The sequence below is a fragment of the Odontesthes bonariensis genome, chromosome 12 (assembly GCF_027942865.1).
Source record: "Odontesthes bonariensis isolate fOdoBon6 chromosome 12, fOdoBon6.hap1, whole genome shotgun sequence".
NCBI lineage: Eukaryota > Metazoa > Chordata > Actinopteri > Atheriniformes > Atherinopsidae > Odontesthes > Odontesthes bonariensis.
In genome coordinates, this window is record NC_134517.1 from 35,626,684 (window position 1) to 35,649,730 (window position 23,047).

Below are 23,047 nucleotides of genomic sequence, written 5' to 3' on the forward strand. Positions count from 1 at the left end.
GACAAACCACAGGAGAGAGAACGAACTGTGATTTTAAGTCTGTTAAGCCGAAAATAGCCCCTCGTACATCATATGGGAGAGTCCAGCCAAAGGAAACATGCCATTAAAAGGGAATTATATATTTCAGTTTTAGCTATCAATCATCTATGCAGCAGTAACTGAAGAGACTTTTTCTAGATATTCTTAATGTTATCATAAGAAAACTTTAAAGACCACGCTGAGGATTCATCCTGTAAATCAACTCCGGACCCAGCAAAATGTGAAACGGAGTCAGGCTTTGCTCAGGCTAATCAGGCCAGATCGGCTGTCTTTGAGAGAGGTTTGGTCAGCCAAGGAGCTTCCGTTCTTACAGGGAACTGTCAGGACTCCAGTGGCTGCCGCCTGCCGACAGCCGCCTGCTGTTACGGTGTTTGCTGCTCGCTCTGCACAGCAGGCAGTGATACGAAGGGAGAGAAAATAGGGCCGAGCGATTGTGAGGTCTGACTTTTTCCTGGAGAACCATTTTGTGATGCAAATGTATTACTCTGTTGAACGCATATTGTTCTGAGAAGCAAAACGCTTTATTTTTTAAACCCCAGCCAACTAGCCGGACTACCTTCATCAACACCAAAACGAGGCTGGAACTCTGCTCACAGGACGCAGCAGGGGGTAAGAAGATGTTCATAAATGATGTTGCTGATATGGGATGTTACACAGCTTCATGTCAAAAAAGGCGAACTGTCCCTTTAAGAACAAACAGGTAGCTCTAAAACCATTTTAAACAGAGCTTAGGCCCAAAAACACACATGGAAAAAGTCACCAAAAGTGTTCTTTTCTTAGGTTAGAAGCTGTTTCTCACTATAAATAGATTTAAGGTCACAACAGAGATCAGATACAGGAAATAAAAGTCAAGTCTTAAATCAATGCATCCACCCAGACATCCGCCCTTCACCATCTTTGTGGCTCTTAATGATCCCAGCAAACAAGATGCATCCTTTAGGCATCAATATAGCATCTATGATGTCTGCCAGGTCGACCACCGGCTCAACTTTATAAGCAGGACATTAGCAGAAAGTCTGCGAAATCACTCACTATGTATACGGTATGTGTTTAAAATATGCAGCTGAAAGACCTTGTGATTATCTATTAAAGCCGAGTTAAAATGAGAGAGTTGATTACAGCCATTATTTCAAATGTAAGAGCTACTCTGCAGTCATCCCTGCTGTTATTCAGCTGCTAAAGCCTCATTTTCATTAGATGTTTAATTATTGTCAATATACTGAGAGGTAATGTATGACTAGCATTAAAAAATATGAAAAAACAACATTAAACACCAACGATAAGGTTTGAATACTTAAGAAAACCAAAAGGTTTCTTAACCACTAAGACCAGAGACACCGTTTTAACGCAGAAAGTTATACTGCGATGACGCATCAGGTTTTATTGTCTGTTAAACTATCGGTTTCTAAGCTTTAAAACAAAGTTTTTTATTTTATTAAGCTTTATTATTTACAATCCTAAATTTCAGCAAAACTTTCTGAAACAAAAATGTCTTTTACTGACATTACTGTTACACTGCTACGCTAAGCTAAGCTAGTTAGCATTTAGCACATCTGCCGTAAGATGAGCTTTTTTCTTGATGTTTTCTTTATATGTTAACATTACATTATTAATTCCACAATAAGGCTAAGTTATGAACCAGTTGGAGAAATAAAAGTGTTTTCAGTCAAAATATCTATCCGTGGGGATGGTAATTCAGCTTTAGCCAATGCTATCTCTTTAGCTAGCTAACCAGTTCAGTTTCTTTCTTTAATTTAATTTATCACTTATTTCTTTTCTTTTTTATGATTGAAAGTTACACATTTCTATTCCAATGTACACCTAATTCAGTTACATATTTGGACACTGACTTTTTACGTTTTAATGTAATTCTATACAAAGGCTTACAAACACAAGCTAAATGCCATAAATGTCAGGATGTACAAATCCAAACTGGATGAGAGATTTAGGCCCTATTTTCAAGGTTGTCAAATGTAATTGGACAATTGTCTTCAAGGTGTAGGTAATTTAGTCATTTCCTCATCAACTAAGCAGCTGAACTGCTGCTATGAATCAACAACATGTGGTAAAAAGAACTTCTCAAGATAAGTGACGACTTTGAACTGCACCAGCGGAGCGAAAACCCATGATAAACGGGAACATTTGAAGTAAAGAACACACGAGGAAGCTTGAAAAAATAATCTAAACGAGCGAGTCGGTTAGCTGAACTCAACCTGATCGAGTCGCATCTCACAGCTAAACACACAAAAAGACCCACAAACAGTGAATTAAGAAAGATGCGGTAAAAGTGACGGTGATGTCTGCGGGTTCAAGACTTTAATAAGTCATCGTATGAAAAGAATGAATGAATGAATGAAACTCACAAATAAAAGCGCAGAGTCTGGACTCGAATTCCACATTTACATTACAAATGTAACTTTAATTAATCGAGCTAAAATAACAAAAACTATTGAACCATACAAATATTTTTTGGATTTTTTGAGTATTAATCAGTCTGTCTGTTTGATTTCTCCAATCAAAACGTCTATCGAAGCATTTCAGTTGATTTCCTGGCCTTTAAAGGCTGATTCATACTCGGCGCAACCTCGCTCATACTAGCTGGTCGCAAATGGCGCAAACGGTCACGTGACCCAAAATTCCGCCACGCCCCCCGTCGCAAGCTAAAAAATCTTTCTGACTTCGCGCGAGCTCAACCGGAAACAGCTGACCAAGAGAAAGGAAACATGAACACTGCAGAGACCGTGGTGACTGAGAGGATGCGCCTCTACAAACATCTGTACGACACGTCTATGAAGCTACACTGGGACAACGTTTGACAAAGTTCGTCTTGTTGCAAAGGACGAACATTCCACCTTCTCTTCTGTTTTTGCCGCAGCCGCTTAGCTCTGAGATACATATACAGTTCTACACCCAGAGTAAATTCATTCCGCATCAGATGTGCCAGCCTCTGCTGACGTGACACCACAGGTGGCATTGTGTATGCTTTCTTCGTATGCTTTTCAGCTTGTTTCCTCAACAGTGACGCTCGCTGGTCTGGAGAGAACTGCAAATGTGACGCATTCTCGGCGCAAACTGCGCTTATGAGCTGAAGGAACTGTGAAGGGGCTGGCGCTTTCGATGACGTCATTAATGGTTCTCGAGCCAGAACAGTTGCGCGGTTGCGCCGAGTAAGAATCAGGCTTAAGTCATTGTCCCGACTGTAAATCTGCACAGAACACATCCCTTACATGTGTCACAGAGTAGTAACGAGTTACATTTACTTGAGTAAGTTTTTGAAAACATTATACTTCTAGGAGTAGTTTTAAATCTCTATACTTTTTACTTTTCCTTGAGTAGATGTGTGCAGCAGAAACTGTCCTCTTACTCCGCTACATTAGGCTACAATGAGCTGGTTACTTTTCTTCTTACCTCTTTGGTATTCTACGCCTCATTATTTTTATTCCCCCGCGTACGCCTCATTTTAATGTTTTATTCTGACAGAGAGAGAGACTTCCGCCAAAGGCTCTACCACCTGACTGTGTTCCACCAATCAGACGCAGCCGTGCAGTCTGGTCACGTGACCATACTCGATCTCAGCGGCGGGACGGGTTAGCTTTAGCATTAGCAGTCGTAGCAAACAAAGAAAGAAACAGATGAAAAATGTCAGAACCAACGGTGGGAAATGAAGACGCAGACGAGGCCTCATACTGAAAGCATGTTTACCTTACAAAGAGTGAGAAACAGCAGCTACATTATGTGTCTTCTGTGGCAACCAAAACAAACGCACATTTCAGCAGAAACTCAACATCTAACTTGAGGAAACATGTAGCGCTAAGTTTCCTAAACTCGTTTTTCCCCCCATGGATAGGTGAATGTTTGTTTTTAGGTTACATATGGGTTACATATGTTTTAAACATTTCCTAAGTCTCTTTTATTTCTTATTGAAGTTCTTGAATTTACCTGGATTATTTTAATTTAAGCTATTTTGCAATTAATTAATTTATTTTATCAATGGGATGAACTCTAATTTGCCTAAAGATGATTATTTAGTATTTTTGTCTGTCTGATTGAATGCTTGTGTTAACAAATAAATCAGACGTTACTCAACAGTTACTCAGTACTCGAGTAGTTTTTTCACCGAGCACTTTTTTACTCTTACTCAAGTAATTATTTGGATGACTACTTTTTACTTTTACTTGAGTCAGATTATGCTGTAGTAACGGTACTTTTACTTGAGTACAGTTTTTGGCTGCTCTGCCCACCTCTGGGTTGAAGCTAATCGTGAACACAGAGTTTAGAGTCTTCTGACGTCAGATTTTAAAGGTGCGCCTCCGCCGCTGCCTTCATCTAAAAATGGGACGGATGACTCAGCTTTCGGGGCGACGATGCTGCACTGAACCAGAGGAACTCAACCAGCATGTGTTTGTGTGAGGAAACGTGAGGCGGACGCACCTGCTCCGGGTTGTATTTGGAAAGAACTCCTTCACCGTGAAACTCCTCCAGCACATCCTTCAGTTTTTTTGTGGAGTCTGAAGAGCAAAGGCAGAGAGAAAACAAAAACAATTATCATCATCGTTATTGTCTTGGAAGCACTCTGCACAGCAGGGTATTGTTAATCATCTCAACTGAAGTGGTCTTTTGGATGAAACTGAATAAACACGGCGCATCTCATTAATGAGTCCCCTGATAAATACTCATATGTAACGGGAACATCAGATGAGTCACTCCTGTAGTTAGTCAGAGGGGACATTATGTCTGTCTCACTTTTAGATGCTAATCCCATATTCACACACACACACACACACACACACACACACACACACACACACACACACACACTCCGTCCACAACATCAACCATAATGACCTCCTCCCACGATCATGTGTCAAACAATTACAGAGGACAAACGCACACGTGTGCAGGGGCAGATCACCACACCACCTCCATTGTTGCAGCAAACACACACACACACACACACACACACACACACACACACACACACACACACACACACACACACACCGTGTTACGGCATCATAATCAACTACGGATGACACTTCATTATCTTTAGTGCGCCGTAATGCTTTCCTGTTTCTGCCCTGCCTTCGAGGTCTGGAGTGGCAATCAGGACACAAACAGGAGAGGAAAAAGGAGACGGGGAGGGTGCAGCCTCAGCTGAGACGTCTGTTAAAGAAGATCTGAGTTTGTGAGACGGACAGACGACAACACTGCACACGTGGTGGGCGGTGATCCGACAGCATGACGGGAACACTGGAAAAAATCTAAGTCTTACCAAGTATATTTGTCTCATTTCTAGTCCAAATATCTCATTACACTTAATATAAGACACAACTGCCTAACAAGCACTATTTCAGCCAGATATAGGGACTTGTTAAATGAAAAAGTCTTGAAAACAAATTGTTTTGAGTCGGATTTCACATGAAGCAAGCTTTTTTTTACAATTGAAGAGGTTTTTAAGCTAATTTCAAGATCACTTTTAACTCAAAAGTCCCAAATATCACATCTTATTTCAAGAAATCTTGACAAGCCGATTTTCACTCGTTCCATTGGCAGATTTTTTTTGCTTATTTCAAGCAAAAGCGTCTTGTATTTGTTGTTTTTTTTACTTATTTTTGGAGGGGCATTTTTTCCAGTGAACCTCCAGCGATTAAAATAACCGCTTTAATCTGCATTATCGGCTTCATTTAAATGTCTCTGAGCTTCAGTGTCTTGGTCATTCCAAATATTCTTTATCATTACGAGTGGTATCGTAAAAATTAGGGCTGGGCGAGTTAACTCGATTTAACACCGATAAATATTTTATCGCGCATTAATGCATGTTTTCTTTATGTTTTTCTTTAAAAAAAAAAAAATTCTTATTATTTTTGGGGCTTTTGTGCCTTTAATGGAAAGTTCAGAGAGACAGGAAGCAGAGGGCAGAGAGAGGGGGAACGACATGCAGCACAGGGCCGTCCGATGTGGGACTCGAACCGGGGCCAGCTGCAGCGAGGACTATAGCCTCTGTACATGGGGCGCCTGCTCAAACCACTACGCCACCGACCACCCCTGTTTAATTATTTATTTTATTTTGTAAAAGTCTGTTGCTCACAGGCTTTTATTTTGTAAAAGTCTGTTGCTCACAGGCTTTTATTTTGTAAAAGTCTGCTGCTGTCTGCTGTGGAACAGGAAAAGAAAGTAATCGGCGGATCCACCAAACATGGAGAAGGGTACGGAACTTTTACTCGGCCATTTTCATGTTAAAGTTCTTCCAGACGGCGGAGTCGACAGAACCAAAGTCATCTGTAAACACTGCCAAGTTGAATTGTCTTCTCAGCGTAGTTGTTCCAGTCTAAAATATCACTTAAAGGCAAAACACACAACTGATAGCAGCAAGTCATTCAAGGAAACAGACAGTGGAGCGAGGCTTCTACATAAAAACTACAGAAAGATGCTGATGTTAAAAGTGTGTTTGCACAACAAATGTTATGGCACTTTCATTCATATGGCAGCACATTTAAAATAAAGCTAAATGCTAAAAGCTATACGCTACTTTTGGATTCATCTTTGGATTCTGCGTACAAATGCCATTAATCGTGATTAATCAGGGAAATCATGTGATTAATTAGATTAAACATTTTAATCGTTGCCCAACCCTAGTAATAATAAAGACTACTACAATAAAAAGGGGCATCATGCTTTGTGTTTTCTCCCCTCTTCTTCTGGGTGACAGAACACTCTGTACATTAAAGCCCAAAGGAAACTGTTCCATCCTGAACTGCCTGAAAGGCTTTGTCTGTAGTCCAGGCTCGAATTCCTTTAAAATTAATGACAAACACATTTTTTTTTACCAAACAGCTGACCAATCAGGGCAGGCTGGGCCTTTTGTAGCAGACCTTAAAGACACAGGAGCTACGACCTTGAACAGTTTCAGGCAGACGGTAAAAAGAGGCTCAGATGCTTTATTGACCATTAAGCCTGTAGATTTATTCCTGTAGACCCCTCCAAATAAAATGATGAACCTATAAGGATGCATGAAAGTTGCTCTTTGATATCTTCACAAAAAGTTATTATATATATCAGGGTAAATCTCGGGGAAACTGATCACCTTATGACCTCTGACCTCACTGAGCATGGCCCGATCTGATTGCATGTCCCCAACCCCCCCATCAGCTGGATATCCGTTGGCATGTCTGTCCCTCTGTTCACTCGAGCATCTGAGATATAAGCCGCAGTTCTGACGACACATAACTAAACCGCTCATTGACCTTTGCCTAAGACGGTCTGGTACCAAGTGCACTGATGCTCGAACGTGTTCATAATGACCCATCGGTCCAATAACAGATAAGGGAGGGTGTTCTTCCCACTCACACCCCTCCAGGTCACTCCATCACTCAGTGGGGTCACATGGCACTGAAAGGATCGGATTATTGGCTAAATTACAATAAGACTGAGTTGAGCAAGGGTAATTATTCTTGGATATATGGTGGTGAATGAATCGGATCAGAGGCACAAAGCGTGGCTGTGTTCGAAACCGCACACTTCTCCTACTACTCCTACTAACCTTTTGAGTTAGTATGCAAGTTTGAGTAAGCGAGAAGTTCCCGGATGCATCCTAGATTCTCTGAAATGTTGGGTATGCATCATGAGGTTACTACTCATACTCAAACTACCCAAGATGCAACGTAACGTGACGTCGCCGATCGTCATTTCCTGTCAAAACGGCTGATTTCGGCTCGGGCAGGAGCGAAATGCATTGTGGGTAAACGCTCTGCATACTGTCTGATCGATGAGTATGCAGTATGCAGTATGTAGTATGTAGTATGCAGTATGTAGTATGTAGTATGCAGTATGCAGTATGTAGTATGCAGTATGCAGTACGTAGTATGTAGTATGCAGTATGTAGTACGCAGTATGCAGTATGTAGTACGTAGTATGAAGTATGCAGTACGTAGTATGCAGTATGCAGTATGTAGTATGCAGTATGTAGTACGTAGTATGCAGTATGCAGTATGCAGTACGTAGTATGCAGTATGCAGTACGTAGTATGCAGTATGTAGTACGTAGTATGCAGTATGCAGTATGTAGTATGCAGTATGTAGTACGTAGTATGCAGTATGCAGTATGTAGTACGTAGTATGCAGTATGCAGTATGTAGTATGCAGTATGCAGTATGTAGTATGCAGTATGTAGTACGTAGTATGCAGTATGTAGTACGTAGTATGCAGTATGCAGTATGTAGTATGCAGTATGCAGTATGTAGTATGCAGTATGTAGTACGTAGTATGCAGTATGCAGTATGCAGTACGTAGTATGCAGTATGCAGTACGTAGTATGCAGTATGCAGTACGTAGTACGCAGTATGCAGTATGTAGTATGCAGTATGTAGTACGTAGTATGCAGTATGCAGTATGTAGTACGTAGTATGCAGTATGCAGTATGTAGTATGCAGTATGTAGTATGCAGTATGCAGTATGTAGTATGCAGTATGCAGTATGTAGTACGTAGTATGCAGTATGCAGTATGTAGTATGTAGTCTGCAGTAGGTAGTATGTAGTATGCAGTATGCAGTATGCAGTATGTAGTATGCAGTATGTAGTATGCAGTATGCAGTATGCAGTATGTAGTATGCAGTATGCAGTATGTAGTATGCAGTATGCAGTATGTAGTATGCAGTATGCAGTATGTAGTATGCAGTATGCAGTATGTAGTACGTAGTATGCAGTATGCAGTATGTAGTATGTAGTCTGCAGTAGGTAGTATGTAGTATGCAGTATGCAGTATGCAGTATGTAGTATGCAGTATGTAGTATGCAGTATGCAGTATGCAGTATGTAGTATGCAGTATGCAGTATGTAGTATGCAGTATGCAGTATGTAGTATGCAGTATGCAGTATGTAGTATGTAGTATGCAGTATGTAGTATGCAGTATGCAGTATGTAAGTATGCAGTATGTAGTATGCAGTATGCAGTATGTAGTATGTAGTATGCGGTTTCGAACACAGCCTATATAATTTCTGGCAATCTATTTTCCAGACTTTCTCTAAAGCAGGGGTCTTCAACGTTTTTCAGGCCAGGGACCCCCCTACTATTTATATGGCATACAGTTGTGTTTTATATTTAACGGGGCCTAGTGCCGTGTATAAACATAGCTACTCTGTTATTGTACATTCAATACTAAGCTATTCAAATAATACACAGGTTAATATATTGATGTTTTTATTTTAAACATGTGCAAGGTGGCCGTGCCACTGCCATTTATAAACAAACATCTTGCATACAACACTGAGCTATTCAAATAATCCACAGATTTTAACTTTAAACATGCATGTAGATGGGACAATGAATCCTCAAACCATCTGTGGATGGCACACGTTTGCACACAATTTGTGAGAAAAAACTGTTTGAAAAAAAAATAAATAAAATTGCCCTGTTTGGTGTTGCACCACAATTGTCTCAGCAATTATAAGTGCAACATGTTGGCCTGTTGCACCTTGTTGGCCAGGAGACTTATACTGTTCAAGTGGAGAGACCCCCACCCTACGCACTCTCATTGGGTCAAAGAGATTATGCAACATCTTAACCCATTGGCGCCTAAAGCACCTGCAAAAAAGGCTGCTCAATGCCTAAGCCAGTTTTTAGAAAAGGTCCCCAATGCCTGAGGGTTTTTTTAACTAAAAACAATTTATTGAAAACACCTAAGAAAAATTAAAAAAAATTTCGCTGGCTGGATTGTATTACTTTTTTTTTTTTTTTTATCAATGTTGGACATTGTAGTTTTGCTTTATGATTCAGGATAATACCCAATGCTGCTATTTATTATACTACTATTACTATACTATAACCAAATCATAATCATAATATCAGCAATAATAATGAATGATAAAAAACCCTGCAATATATCTTGCATTGTGCAGTTATACTGTAAACTTCAGTGACACGACTTCTAAAACATCATAGTTGTCATACTGCAGTAATTCGCACCGGGCTCTCTTTTTTTTTACATAAGGGCAACGCCACTCAAATAAGAATGAGAAGTCGTCAGAATGCAGCGCAAGAATAAATAATTACATCATGTCGAAACGATCTCGTGCCATCACTCGGGCTACATTTGTCTGATACAGCCACTTGCTCTGCCTCCAGTAGCCTAATCCCGGCGAGTTGGTAGTTTGATTATTCCAAAAGTTAGGCAGAGACCGATGAAAGATTTCATCTCCTGCTTTGACACGGGGCTCCACTTCGAGTTGGATGGTGTGGCCGCGCCAACTCCACATCACTTCCATCGCTGTCACAGTATGTCTCGTTAACCGCAGCCATTGTAGCCGAGCTGTCAAATTAGCTACAAACGCACTATTGCAGAACAGGCTAATCGAAAACACCCACCTCATGTGTATTTGAACCAATTATTGTGCATTACATGCTGCATGCGTCTTGAAAATAATGATAAATGAACAATGTTGCGCTACGCAACAACCGGCGTTAGGGGCAATGTTGCGCTAAGCAACATCCGGCGTCAATGGGTTAAACTAGAGAAGATCAGATACTCTCTCCAAGGCTCAGAGGTTCTATGCAGTTTGGCAGCCTTTCTTGACATTTGTAGAAAAAATGGAAGCAGAGAATGTAAACCCATAGACTTGCAGTATGTAGCATGTAGTATGCAGTTTCGAACACAGCCCATGTCATATGATAGGTGGCGCTGTACCCATTCCAGCTGTTGCTAATAGAGCCACTTCCTGTTGACCTCTTCACCACCAAAAACAACAACAAACTCAGGCATTGGAGAAAGATGGAGAACGCAGAGCCAGATGAAGCTACGTCCCTCTACATTTGCTCTGTGATGAGCTGCTTGTTGCACAAACTCGATGCCCAACGGAGCATTCTCCATCGCGTTGTTTGTTTCTTTCTGACGGCCACAACAACAGGAATATCGTCTCCTTTGACTTCCGGGTCACGACCCCGGGAAAACATCTGGAGCATGCGCGGAACGCAAAGTCTGATTCACCACGTGCTTCAGCGTCTACAAGCAGGTTTAGAGTGACTTTCAACCCAGTTATCTCGGGGTCTGAATCCCATCCGATCCAGTTCTTAGTCAGATTAAGGTGTCTACATGCACTTTATAACTCAGTTTTATTGTAATTTAGCCAATAATCCGATCCTTTCAGTGCCATGTAACCCCACTGAGTGATGGCAGATTGGCATTGATAGGCACTGAAGTTCCCCCAGGATAACAAGGGAATCTCCACCCAGAGAGTCCAAGGAGGCTGGGTAAACTCTGCCGGGAGCACAGTGATGAATCTGCCCCTGGGTAATCAGCCCCTCTCCAGGGAATTTGGCCCTAGAGCTCATGCTGTGTGTGGGGCCCAATTAGATGAAGTTAGTATCGCTGCACCTACAACAAAGGCTCAGGCTCCTTTAACATTAACAAGGCAACATTTAAGCGTCAGTTTCAGGAAATGTCACAGCCAGGCCTCTGTCCTCACCGGCTGCCTGACCTGAAATATCCTCACTGCAGGTCACGAGTCCTCATGAGGGCAGATAAACAAGCCCGGCATTTTGTTTTGGGCCACATGAATCTGAAAATAAGTCATTCATTGAGCCGTTCCTCCTCTTTATCTCACCTAACTTCAGCTTTACATGGTACTGCATTCGCTGCACCTCATTAAAGAGGGACATTGAAACCACTTTTGAGCTCACTTTTTGCTATGATATAACTGTCAAATCTCATCAGTTAATCATAAGTTAAAAGAAATGAATGAGCTGAGGATGCTCTACCTGTACTTTGGAAAAAAGCACCAATAGGAAGTCAGATTTAAAAGGTCAAAAGTTCCACATTCTAAATTCCCAATTGTCTACCAGCAGTCTACCAGCAGTCTACCAGCAGTCTACCAGCTGTCTACCAGCTGTCTACCAGCAGTCTACCAGCAGTCTACCAGCTGTCTACCAGCTGTCTACCAGCAGTCTACCAGCAGTCTACCAGCAGTCGACCAGCAGTCTACCAGCAGTCTACCAGCAGTCTACCAACAGTCTACCAGCTGTCTATCAGCTGTCTACCAGCTGTCTACCAGCAGTCTACCAGCAGTCTACCAGCAGTCTACCAGCTGTCTACCAGCTGTCTACCAGCTGTCTACCAGCAGTCTACCAGCAGTCTACCAGCTGTCTACCAGCAGTCTACCAGCAGTCTACCAGCAGTCTACCAACAGTCTACCAGCTGTCTATCAGCTGTCTACCAGCAGTCTACCAACAGTCTACCAGCTGTCTACCAGCTGTCTACCAGCAGTCTACCAGCAGTCTACCAACAGTCTACCAGCTGTCTATCAGCTGTCTACCAGCAGTCTACCAACAGTCTACCAGCTGTCTACCAGCAGTCTACCAGCAGTCTACCAGCTGTCTACCAGCTGTCTACCAACTGTCTACCAGCAGTCTACCAGCAGTCTACCAGCTGTCTACCAGCTGTCCACCAGCTGTCTACCAGCTGTCTACCAGCAGTCTACCAACAGTCTACCAACAGTCTACCAGCAGTCTACCAGCAGTCTACCAACTGTCCACCAGCTGTCTACCAGCTGTCTACCAACTGTCTACCAGCAGTCTACCAGCAGTCTACCAACTGTCTACCAGCAGTCTACCAGCAGTCTACCAGCAGTCTACCAACAGTCTACCAGCTGTCTACCAGCTGTCTACCAGCAGTCTACCAACTGTCTACCAGCAGTCTACCAACAGTCTACCAACAGTCTACCAGCTGTCTACCAGCTGTCTACCAGCTGTCTACCAGCTGTCTACCAACAGTCTACCAACAGTCTACCAGCTGTCTACCAGCTGTCTACCAGCTGTCTACCAGCAGTCTACCAGCAGTCTACCAGCTGTCTACCAGCAGTCTACCAACAGTCTACCAGCTGTCTACCAGCAGTCTACCAACAGTCTACCAACAGTCTACCAGCTGTCTACCAGCTGTCTACCAGCTGTCTACCAGCAGTCTACCAGCAGTCTACCAGCTGTCTACCAGCTGTCTACCAGCAGTGAAGGTATCTGAGAATAAAAATGCCAGTCAAGTATTTTTCTATCAGTTAGGAGTGTGGTCTGATCTCACAGGCTCAGGGGTTATTTAAGTGGAGGTGATAGTTAATATTATTTTAACCAAAGCATATCTGCATTAATGGAGTAAACGGCTGTTTGCTTATGGGACGTTTTAAATCATATAACGGAGAGAAGCATTACTTTCTGACTTTCGAGAGGATGTAACCTTGAAATAAATCAACTCTAAACGTTAATCAATCGCGAAGCAAATTATTAATCCTATAATTGTTTGAGTTGTATCTGATTATATGGCTTATTAATGACACCAAGCCTTAAGCCTGACGCTCCCTGAGGTCCCCATCTCCACAGAAAAGACAGCCAGTTTCCTTCATTAAGCCCTTCATTGATTGCCTGGTGATACACGAGTCTTCCTGTCCTTCCACTCCTCTTCATCGGGGAACATGAGACCTTCCTCGCCTGCAGGGCCTCTCAGTGTGCACATTTGTCATGTTTCGATTATAGTCTTCCTTTGGTGCCGTGTGGTTCATAAACTCTGCTGGACATCAGCAGCATCGGTGGGGTGAGCATCAACGTGGCTTCTTTCCTCTCTCCTGCGCAAGGTTCTGACGCTGGAAGCGTTTTTACGTCAACACAGCCACATGTGATGCAGCTGTTTATGAAAAGGTGACCACTGGGCCACAAGTTCATGAACTGCAGGGCGCCGCAGAGCTTCTAAAAACCCAAAGATACCAGAAGGATCAGAAAGAAATTGTAACAATAATAGATATTTAAACGTGCTATGATCAGCTCCACGTTTAAATTTCCCAGGAACTGACGGTAAAGAGTTGTTTCATTCTACATCCGCACCCAAAACCCATTTGTTCTGCTCCTGTTTTCACTGGTTACTAGAGCTGGGCGAGTTGACTCGTTATTATCGTGTTAACGCATTGATTATTTAACGGCGATAAATATTTTATCGCGCATTAACGCATGTTTTTTTTTTTTTTTTTTTAAATTTAAAATAATTAAATTTTTCAAGGGCTTTTGTGCCTTTAATGGATATGAAAATTCAGAGAGACAGGAAAAGAAAGTAATCCACCAAACATGGAGAAGGGTACGGAACTTTTACTCGGCCATTTTCATTTTAAAGTTCTTCCAGACGGCGGAGTCGACAGAACCAAAGTCATCTGTAAACACTGCCAAGTTGAATTGTCTTCTCAGCGTAGTAGTTCCAGTCTAAAATATCACTTAAAGTGGCACAATGCAACTTTTTCATGGTCATAAAATTGCTTGGCAATCATCGGTTTGCTTGGCTGACCCGTTCCGATGAAAACGGTGACATTTCCATCTCCATCTGGGGGCCCTAGCCCGAAACAGCGTTTGCAACTTTGCCTGTGGCGCCGCGTGCTTTGTTTACCTCTGGAAGTCTCGCGACACACGAGAGCCGAGAACTACTGCTTCACGGCAGGTCGTAAAGGGCTCTGAGCCGAGCCAGGTAGCCTGATAAGACACACCCCCTCTCCATTAGCTGTCGACGGCTCTCCAACTCTCTGCCAGTGTCTTGAAAAATAAACCGTAAATTGCCTCTGGTGGGTTTACGACAGTCTGGCTAGACTGTCGCCTTATTTTCTACGGAGCTCCCCCTACAGCTTTGGGGTGTATTGCATGGTAAACAAACCCCGTATTACTGAAAGTTGCATAGCGCCGCTTTAAAGGCAAAACACACAACTGATAGCAGCAAGTCATTCAAGGAAACAGACAGTGGAGCGAGGCTTCTACATAAAAACTACAGAAAGATGCTGATGTTAAAAGTGTGTTTGCACAACAAATGTTATGGCACTTTCATTCATATGGCAGCACATTTAAAATAAAGCTAAATGCTAAAAGCTATACGCTACTTTTGGATTCATTTTTGGATTCCGCGTACAAATGCGATTAATCGAGATTAATCAGGGAAATCATGTGATTAATTAGATTAAACATTTTAATCGTTGCCCAGCCCTACTGTTTACACACCAACTTCCAGTTTAAACTCAGTGGAAAGCTTCATCATAATGTTGCAACGGGTCAAAGCTTTTTCACCGTTTGCATTTGGATCCAAGTGAATTGCAGATTTTTTGTGTAAGATACTTAACTCACAGCTTTGGGTTAAATGTAGATCACTTTGGTGCAACCAGCTGGAAGAGAATGATTCATCTAAAAAAACGCAAATTTGACCTTTCTGAGTTCTACAGAGCCGAAGCCGAGTGATTACAGGCAGACATTTAGACGCTGTAACATCATTAAAGATGCAGGAAAGAAGAAATAAATCACACTAATTAAATAATATATAAACAGATAAACACACCACATCACACCTGTAGTGGGTCATAAGACAGAAATGACATGTGAGAGTGTGTGTTGTGCAACAGGAGATGCCGCAGTCCCGTCAGGTCCAACTGTGGACTTACTGTTCTTCTAAAAGTCACAAATGTTGGCAGTTGCAGGTTGCCTTTTGGTTTGGCTCATAGTTGAAGTGCTGTTGCTCATCTTGGCTCAGTCCAAATGAGCATTTTGTCCATCTGAACAAGCATAAAACAGCGTAGTTTGACCTCCCAGTCTCCTGGCTCTACACTCATCTCCAGTCAGGAAGACGGGTAAGAACTGCTGAGGTATCAGCGGCTGAACAGTACAGCACAAAGAGGGTAAAAACACCACATTTGGCAACATTTGGACACATTTTAAAGGCTTTGTGCAGCAGGTTGCATGCAGATTGGTGACATAAATGCACAGAAATCACTCTATCAGTTGACTTTGACCTGAAAGTGACAGGATTAGTCTGTAGCTGCAGGCTACAGGAAGCCCTCCTGCTGTGAGGTCCTCCCCACCGTGCAGCCCTATTTGGAAATGCATTTCTAATCATGGTTTTCAGGCCTACTTCTGTTCCACTGTATTTTGGGACATATTAAGCAACCCAGCAACGACTTTAACGAACTGTTTGAAGAGACTAAACAAAAAGGAGCTGACGGGCAAAATGACCAAACATCTGAGACCGTCCAACTCCCCAAAATGTGCCCATGTTTGTTCACGCAGGAGGATGCCGACGATGATTACGTTTAAAAGAATATGGGACCTCTAGTGGTTGTGAGAGAAACTGCATGGAAAAAAATCAAGTTGAGTTTTTAAGCTTCAACTATCAATGGCTGTGTTCGAAACCGCATACTACATACTACATACAACATACATCAGACAGTATGCAGAGCGCTTACCCACAATGCATTTCGCTCCTGCCCGAGCTGAAATCAGCCGGCCTGAAGCTGATTTCTCTTAAGCTCTAAACTCTGTAAACTTTAGCAACATTTGAAACATTTTCAGGTGAGAAAGTAGTCGTTTAGATCCCCAACGTGTTGAAAACCTGACAAAATACCGGCTGCTTACAATTTTGTTCCCACGAATTAGGCGCTACTAAAGCTAGCCGCAGTGAGCTAACGCACTTCCGGTTATTTTAACAAAATAAAATACCCGTTGCCTTTTATCATAGGGAAAGCCATTACCATACAATTGGTGCTTTTGTTTTGAAAACAGGAAGTGAACCTACCCTCGTTGTAGCTAGCTTGAAACTGCCGTTTTGACAGGAAATGACGATCGGCGACGTCACGTTACGTTGCATCTTGGGTAGTTTGAGTATGAGTAGTAACCTCATGATGCATACCCAACATTTCAGAGAATCTAGTATGCATCCGGGAACTTCTCGCTTACTCAAACTCGCATACTAACTCAAAAAGTTAGTAGGAGTAGTATGCGGTTTGGAACACAGCCAATGTTTTCCAACACAAATCAGGAAGTGACATCATTGTATTAGTAAAGTGTTGACATGACACTAACAGAATGTCTGTTGAGCTGTAGTTTACCTGCTCAGCCCCCCCCCACCACCCGCTGTCCATAGAAGGAAGGCGAACAAAGAACTCTGCAGAATGTCTACAGAGGGAGCTAATGGCTAATTAACGACAGGTGAGATCAGCAAACAAAGACCAGGTGTGACATTTGAGGAGTTAGAAATAACTCGAGTTACCAAAGCCGAGGCAAGCTCTGCAGATTAGAACAGGAAGTAAAGCTGGTTCTATGCAGAACTGATGATTTACAGGACCACAGAACCAAGCCAAACCCAGCTGGAACATTCAATAATTACATCAGATAACATCATGTCTACCTGATCAGTTGATTTCAGGTACCTTGAATACAGTTTACATTTACTTCTGAAGGGTTTTTATGCTGCAGTATCTCTGCTTTTATGAATATAAAAGCTTCCTCCACCACTGACTGTGTTCTACAAGAACTCTTTTAATTTAATCCATGCTTCATTCATCATTTCTGTTGGCCACAAATGATCATATAAACGGACCATAAATGGATCAGATGACCCGTAACTGCCGGATAATCATCTGCTATCTCACTTGGTTTTGTCCTCCGTTTTTAGAACCAAGTTGCTTTTTATGGGCTTGTTTTTCTAGATCCGGCTGCTTGTTTCTGTCACAAGATCTGGCAACACTGAATCGTGTCAGCAGGTAACTCATCCCCCCGCCGTTAGGTCGAGCCACTTAAAGATGCTTAAAGATGCATAAATGTGTCAAAAGTCTCTTCTATCTGCTCGGTGAATCATTCTGGTCAGGCGGGACTCTGGTCAGGCGGGACTCTGGTCAGGCGGGACTCTGGTCAGGCGGGACTCTGGTCAGGCGGGACTCTGTTCAGGCGGGACTCTGTTCACGCCGGATACTGTTCACGCAGGACTCTGTTCACGCCGGATACTGTTCACGCAGGATTCTGTTCACGCAGGACTCTGTTCACGCAGGATTCTGTTCACGCAGGACTCTGTTCACGCAGGACTCTGTTCACGCAGGACTCTGTTCACGCAGGACTCTGTTCACGCAGGATTCTGTTCACGCAGGACTCTGTTCACGCAGGACTCTGTTCACGCAGGACTCTGTTCACGTAGGATTCTGTTCACGCAGGACTCTGTTCAGGCAGGATACTGTTCACGCAGGACTCTGTTCATGCAGGACTCTGTTCACGCAGGATTCTGTTCACGCAGGATTCTGTTCACGTAGGATTCTGTTCACGCAGGACTCTGTTCACGCAGGACTCTGTTCACGCAGGATTCTGTTCACGCAGGACTCTGTTCACGCAGGACTCTGTTCACGTAGGACTCTGTTCACGCAGGATTCTGTTCACGTAGGATTCTGTTCACGCAGGACTCTGTTCACGCAGGACTCTGTTCACGCAGGATTCTGTTCACGCAGGACTCTGTTCACGTAGGATTCTGTTCACGCAGGACTCTGTTCACGCAGGACTCTGTTCACGTAGGATTCTGTTCACGCAGGACTCTGTTCACGCAGGACTCTGTTCACGTAGGACTCTGTTCACGCAGGATTCTGTTCACGCAGGATTCTGTTCACGCAGGACTCTGTTCACGCAGGACTCTGTTCACACACGACCGTTCAAATAGGACTCTCTTCACGTAGGACTCTGTTCACGCAGGACTCTGTTCACGCAGGACTCTGTTCACGTAGGACTCTGTTCACGTAGGACTCTGTTCACGCAGGACTCTGTTCACGCAGGACTCTGTTCACGCAGGACTCTGTTCAGGCAGGACTCTGTTCAGGCAGGACTCTTTTCAGGCAGGACTCTGTTCACGCAGGACTCTGTTCACGCAGGACTCTGTTCAGGCAGGACTCTGTTCAGGCAGGACTCTGTGCAGGCAGGACTCTGTTCACGCAGGACTCTGTTCAGGCAGGACTCTGTTCAGGCAGGACTCTGTTCAGGCAGGACTCTGTTCAGGCAGGACTCTGTTCACGCAGGACTCTGTTCAGGCAGGACTCTGTTCAGGCAGGACTCTGTGCAGGCAGGACTCTGTATGCTTGTGTAACTCCTGGCTTGCGTGACTCCATTCATCATCCACCAGCCGTGGGAGGACAGACGCTGGTTTGACTAACAAATGTGGAGGACATCATTCTGACCAGAGAGAAACCACGAGTGAAGGATGTGGCGGGACTCACTGGGCTGACGTCCTGCTGCAGCGTCTGCCGTGTGGCTTCATCACAAAGTACTAACCAAAGCTGCGGGAGGCGGAGCCTGTGGCGACATGTGACCACAGGTGTCACACTGAAACATGATCAGCGCTGAAGGAGTCAGATGATAATGTGGTGAGATTAAATTATGTGATAAAAAAGAGCTAAATAAATGTTTCATTTCTGGAAGTAACTGAGCCTTAAAGGGAAAATAATTTCTAAAAAGAACTTAATCTAAATGAATGTGTTGTTCATTTATTTTCATTTAATCGGTTTCTTCAGCTTGATACTCACAGAGTGTATTTGCTGAGCCACAAATTAAATTATTTCCCCTAATTTAGCTTAAAATCTGCCTAATCGATTATGAAATTATTCTGCATTTACTGGACTGTAAATGACTGATTGAGAGCTAACAGGTACTCATGAGCTAATAAAGCCACAGAGATCCTGTTTAAAGCCACCACAGCTGAGACAACCTCTGCAGGCCTCAGTTAGCATGTTAAAGGTTAAAGGTCACCCCAAGGTCAGAAACCCAAGAGCTACATCTCAGACTCTGCAAGCCTCAGTTAGCAAGTTAAAGGTTAAAGGTCACCCCAAGGTCAGAAACCCAAGAGCTACATCTCAGACTCTGCGGGCCTCAGTCAGCATGTTAAAGGTTAAAGGTCACCCCAAGGTCAGAAACCCAAGAGCTACATCTCAGACTCTGCAGGCCTCAGTTAGCATGTTAAAGGTTAAAGGTCACCCCAAGGTCAGAAACCCAAGAGCTACATCTCAGACTCTGCGGGCCTCAGTCAGCATGTTAAAGGTTAAAGGTCACCCCAAGGTCAGAAACCCAAGAGCTACATCTTAGACTCTGCAGGCCTCAGTTAGCATGTTAAAGGTTAAAGGTCACCCCAAGGTCAGAAACCCAAAGAGCTACATCTCAGACTCTGCAGGCCTCAGTTAGCATGTTAAAGGTTAAAGGTCACCCCAAGGTCAGAAACCCAAGAGCTACATCTGAGACTCTGCGGGCCTCAGTCAGCATGTTAAAGGTTAAAGGTCACCCCAAGGTCAGAAACCCAAGAGCTACATCTCAGACTCTGCGGGCCTCAGTCAGCATGTTAAAGGTTAAAGGTCACCCCAAGGTCAGAAACCCAAGAGCTACATCTCAGACTCTGCAGGCCTCAGTTAGCATGTTAAAGGTTAAAGGTCACCCCAAGGTCAGAAACCCAAGAGCTACATACCAGACTCTGCGGGCCTCAGTTAGCATGTTAAAGGTTAAAGGTCACCCCAAGGTCAGAAACCCAAAGAGCTACATCTCAGACTCTGCAGGCCTCAGTCAGCATGTTAAAGGTTAAAGGTCATGACAGCACAGTTAGAAACAGACTGAACAGGTATGGCTTGTGTGGAAGGGCTGCAGGAGAAAGCCTCTTCTCTCTAAAAAGAACATGGCAGCACAGCTTAGGTTTGCAAAGCTGCATCTGAACAAACCACAAGACTTCTGGAACAATGTCCTTTGGACAGAGCAGACCAAAGTGGAGATGTTTGCTCATAATGCACAGCAGCACGTTTGGAGCAAACCAAACACAGCATATCAGCACAAACACCTCACACCAGCTGTCGAGCACGGTGGTGGAGGGCTGATGATCTGGGCTGGTTCTGCAGCCACAGGACCTGGGCACCTCGCAGCCATTGAGTCCACCATGAACTCCTCTGGATACCAAAGTGTTCTAGAGTCAGATGTGAGGCCGTTTGCGTTTTCTTAGAAAACAGCAGAATTCAAAAAGTGCTTCATGAAGTCTGCAAACACAACAATGAGCTCGGTCCACTAGCCGGTTCTAACCTACTGATGCATCCTGAGCTGCGGGCAGCATCCCGCGGGTTAAAGCCTGAGTACAGGCTTTAAGGCCATGTTTCCTGTGGTAAACAAAGCTTATGAGCAGCAGACACACACATCATCCACACCAACGAAGAAGAGCAGACTCAAGCTGTGTTCGAACTGCCTACTTCTCCCACTACTCCTACTAACTTTAAGTTTTTTTCCCGGATGCATACTAGATTCTCTGAAATGTTGGGTATGCATCATGAGGTTACTACTCATACTCAAACTACCCAAGATGCAACGTAACGTGACATCGCCGATCGTCATTTCCTGTCAAAACGGCAGTTTCAAGCTAGCTACAACGAGGGTAGGTTCACTTCCTGTTTTCAAAACAAAAGCACCAATTGTATGGTAATGGCTTTCCCTATGATAAAAGGCAACGGGTATTTTATTTTGGGAAAATAACCGGAAGTGCGTCGCTCACTGCGGCTAGCTTTAGTAGCGCCGAATTCGTGGGAACAAAATTGTAAATAGCCGGTATTTTGTCAGATTTTCAACACGTTGGGGATCTAAACGACTACTTTCTCACCTGAAAATGTTTCAAATGTTGCTAAAGTTTACAGAGTTTAGAGCTTAAGGGAAATCAGCTTCAGGCCGGCTGATTTCAGCTCGGGCAGGAGCGAGATGCATTGTGGGTAAACGCTCTGCATACTGTCTGATTGATGAGTATGCAGTATGCAGTATGTAGTATGTAGTATGTTGTATGTAGTATGTAGTATGTTATATGTAGTATGTAGTATGTTGTATGTAGTATGTTGTATGTTGTATGTAGTATGTTGTATGTAGTGTGTAGTATGTAGTATGTTGTATGTAGTATGTAGAATCCGGTTTCCAACACAGACTCACACTCGCTGTACTGCTGCAGCTGGCCGAACTCGGCCGGGCTCAGACACACCCAGCTGGCATCTCCCATGCTGCCTGAGGCCGGGGGGCCGGGGGGGCCGGGCCCTACGTCTGGATCTGTCGCTGCACCGGCGCCTCGGGGGGGCGGGGTTATCCTTGGGTCGTGTTGCGTGATGAGAGTGAAGAGAAGAAGCTTCCTGGTGACATCTCTGCCTCTTCACCAAAAACAAAAAGCACCTCGTGAGCTCTGAGGAGGATCACATGAGCAGAGGGGGAGCTGGAGGTCGCTGCCTCTGAACACGAGAACGCCAAAATATAAAAGATATGTGCGTTTGACTCAGAGGGTCCAGGTCCTGTGTGTCAAATCCTGTCAGCACAAGGAAGGTGGCTGCTCTTCATCACGCAGAGATGCAGCAAAGCCTCTCAGCTGGTCTGGAACAGGGAGTTCCTCCTCTGATCTGCAGGGGAACAAAGAAGAAGAAACACGTTAGTGGAGCTGAAAACAGGGAAACATCAGAGCTGAGAGCGGTTTTACAGACGGGGGAGGAAGAGGAGGAGGAAGGATGAAGAGGAGGAAGAGGAGGAAAGATGAATAGGAGGAGGAAGGATGAAGAGGAGGAGGGATGAAGAGCATCTGAGGAGCAGAGTTCACATGTTAAAGTAAATGTGAGGCTCAGACACCCATAATAACCCCAGACCGACGGGTTCTTGGTCATTCAGCAGATCTTTTTCATGGTTTTGCGTCTCTTTATCGTTGCTTTATGTTCAGTTTAGGTGATTCTGTGCCTCAGTTTCCTTGTTTTAGATCTCTTTGTGGGCTTGTTGCTTTGTTTCATGTCACTTTTTTCTTCCTTTGCATCTCTTGGCTGCCATTTTGTGTGTTCTGTGGCCAAATGTTTGCTCTCCTTGTAACACGTCTCGGGCCGATTTGTTTTTTTTTTACAGACACATTTCATCTTTTCAAGGTCGTTTTTGTCTCCTGGAAACATCATCAGCTGTGTCGCTGTGGAGAACCGAGGAGGGGAAATGGAGCTACAAAATAAAAGCCTGTGAGCAACAGACCTTTGCAAAATAAAAGCATGTGAGCGATAGACTTTTACAAAATAAAAGCCTGTGAGCAACAGACCTTTACAAAATAAAATCCTGTGAGCAACAAACTTTTACAAAATAAAAGCCTGTGAGCAGCAGACTTTTACAAAATAAAAGCCTGTGAGCAACAGACTTTTACAAAATAAATAAAAAATAAAACCTGCTCTAATGCACGACAAAATATT

At 43.6% G+C, this 23,047-nt stretch overlaps 1 protein-coding gene across 6 annotated transcripts in view; it reads right to left on the bottom strand.

Moving 5' to 3' along the window:
• The window catches only part of dgkg (diacylglycerol kinase, gamma), a 188,977-nt gene that overhangs the window by 148,442 nt on the left and 17,488 nt on the right, over nucleotides 1-23,047 (bottom strand). For 5 of the 6 annotated variants that reach the window (XM_075480301.1, XM_075480299.1, XM_075480303.1 and 2 more), the window contains exons 2-3: nucleotides 21,777-22,231; nucleotides 4,471-4,547 (exon numbers count right to left, since the gene is read on the bottom strand). In XM_075480301.1, the coding sequence (XP_075336416.1) occupies nucleotides 4,471-4,547; nucleotides 21,777-21,843 (144 nt within the window). In that variant the 5' untranslated portion in view covers nucleotides 21,844-22,231. Of the gene's footprint in view, nucleotides 1-4,470; nucleotides 4,548-15,475; nucleotides 15,518-21,776; nucleotides 22,232-23,047 lie in introns of those variants that run through there. The other variant, XM_075480302.1, reaches the window with a different exon arrangement.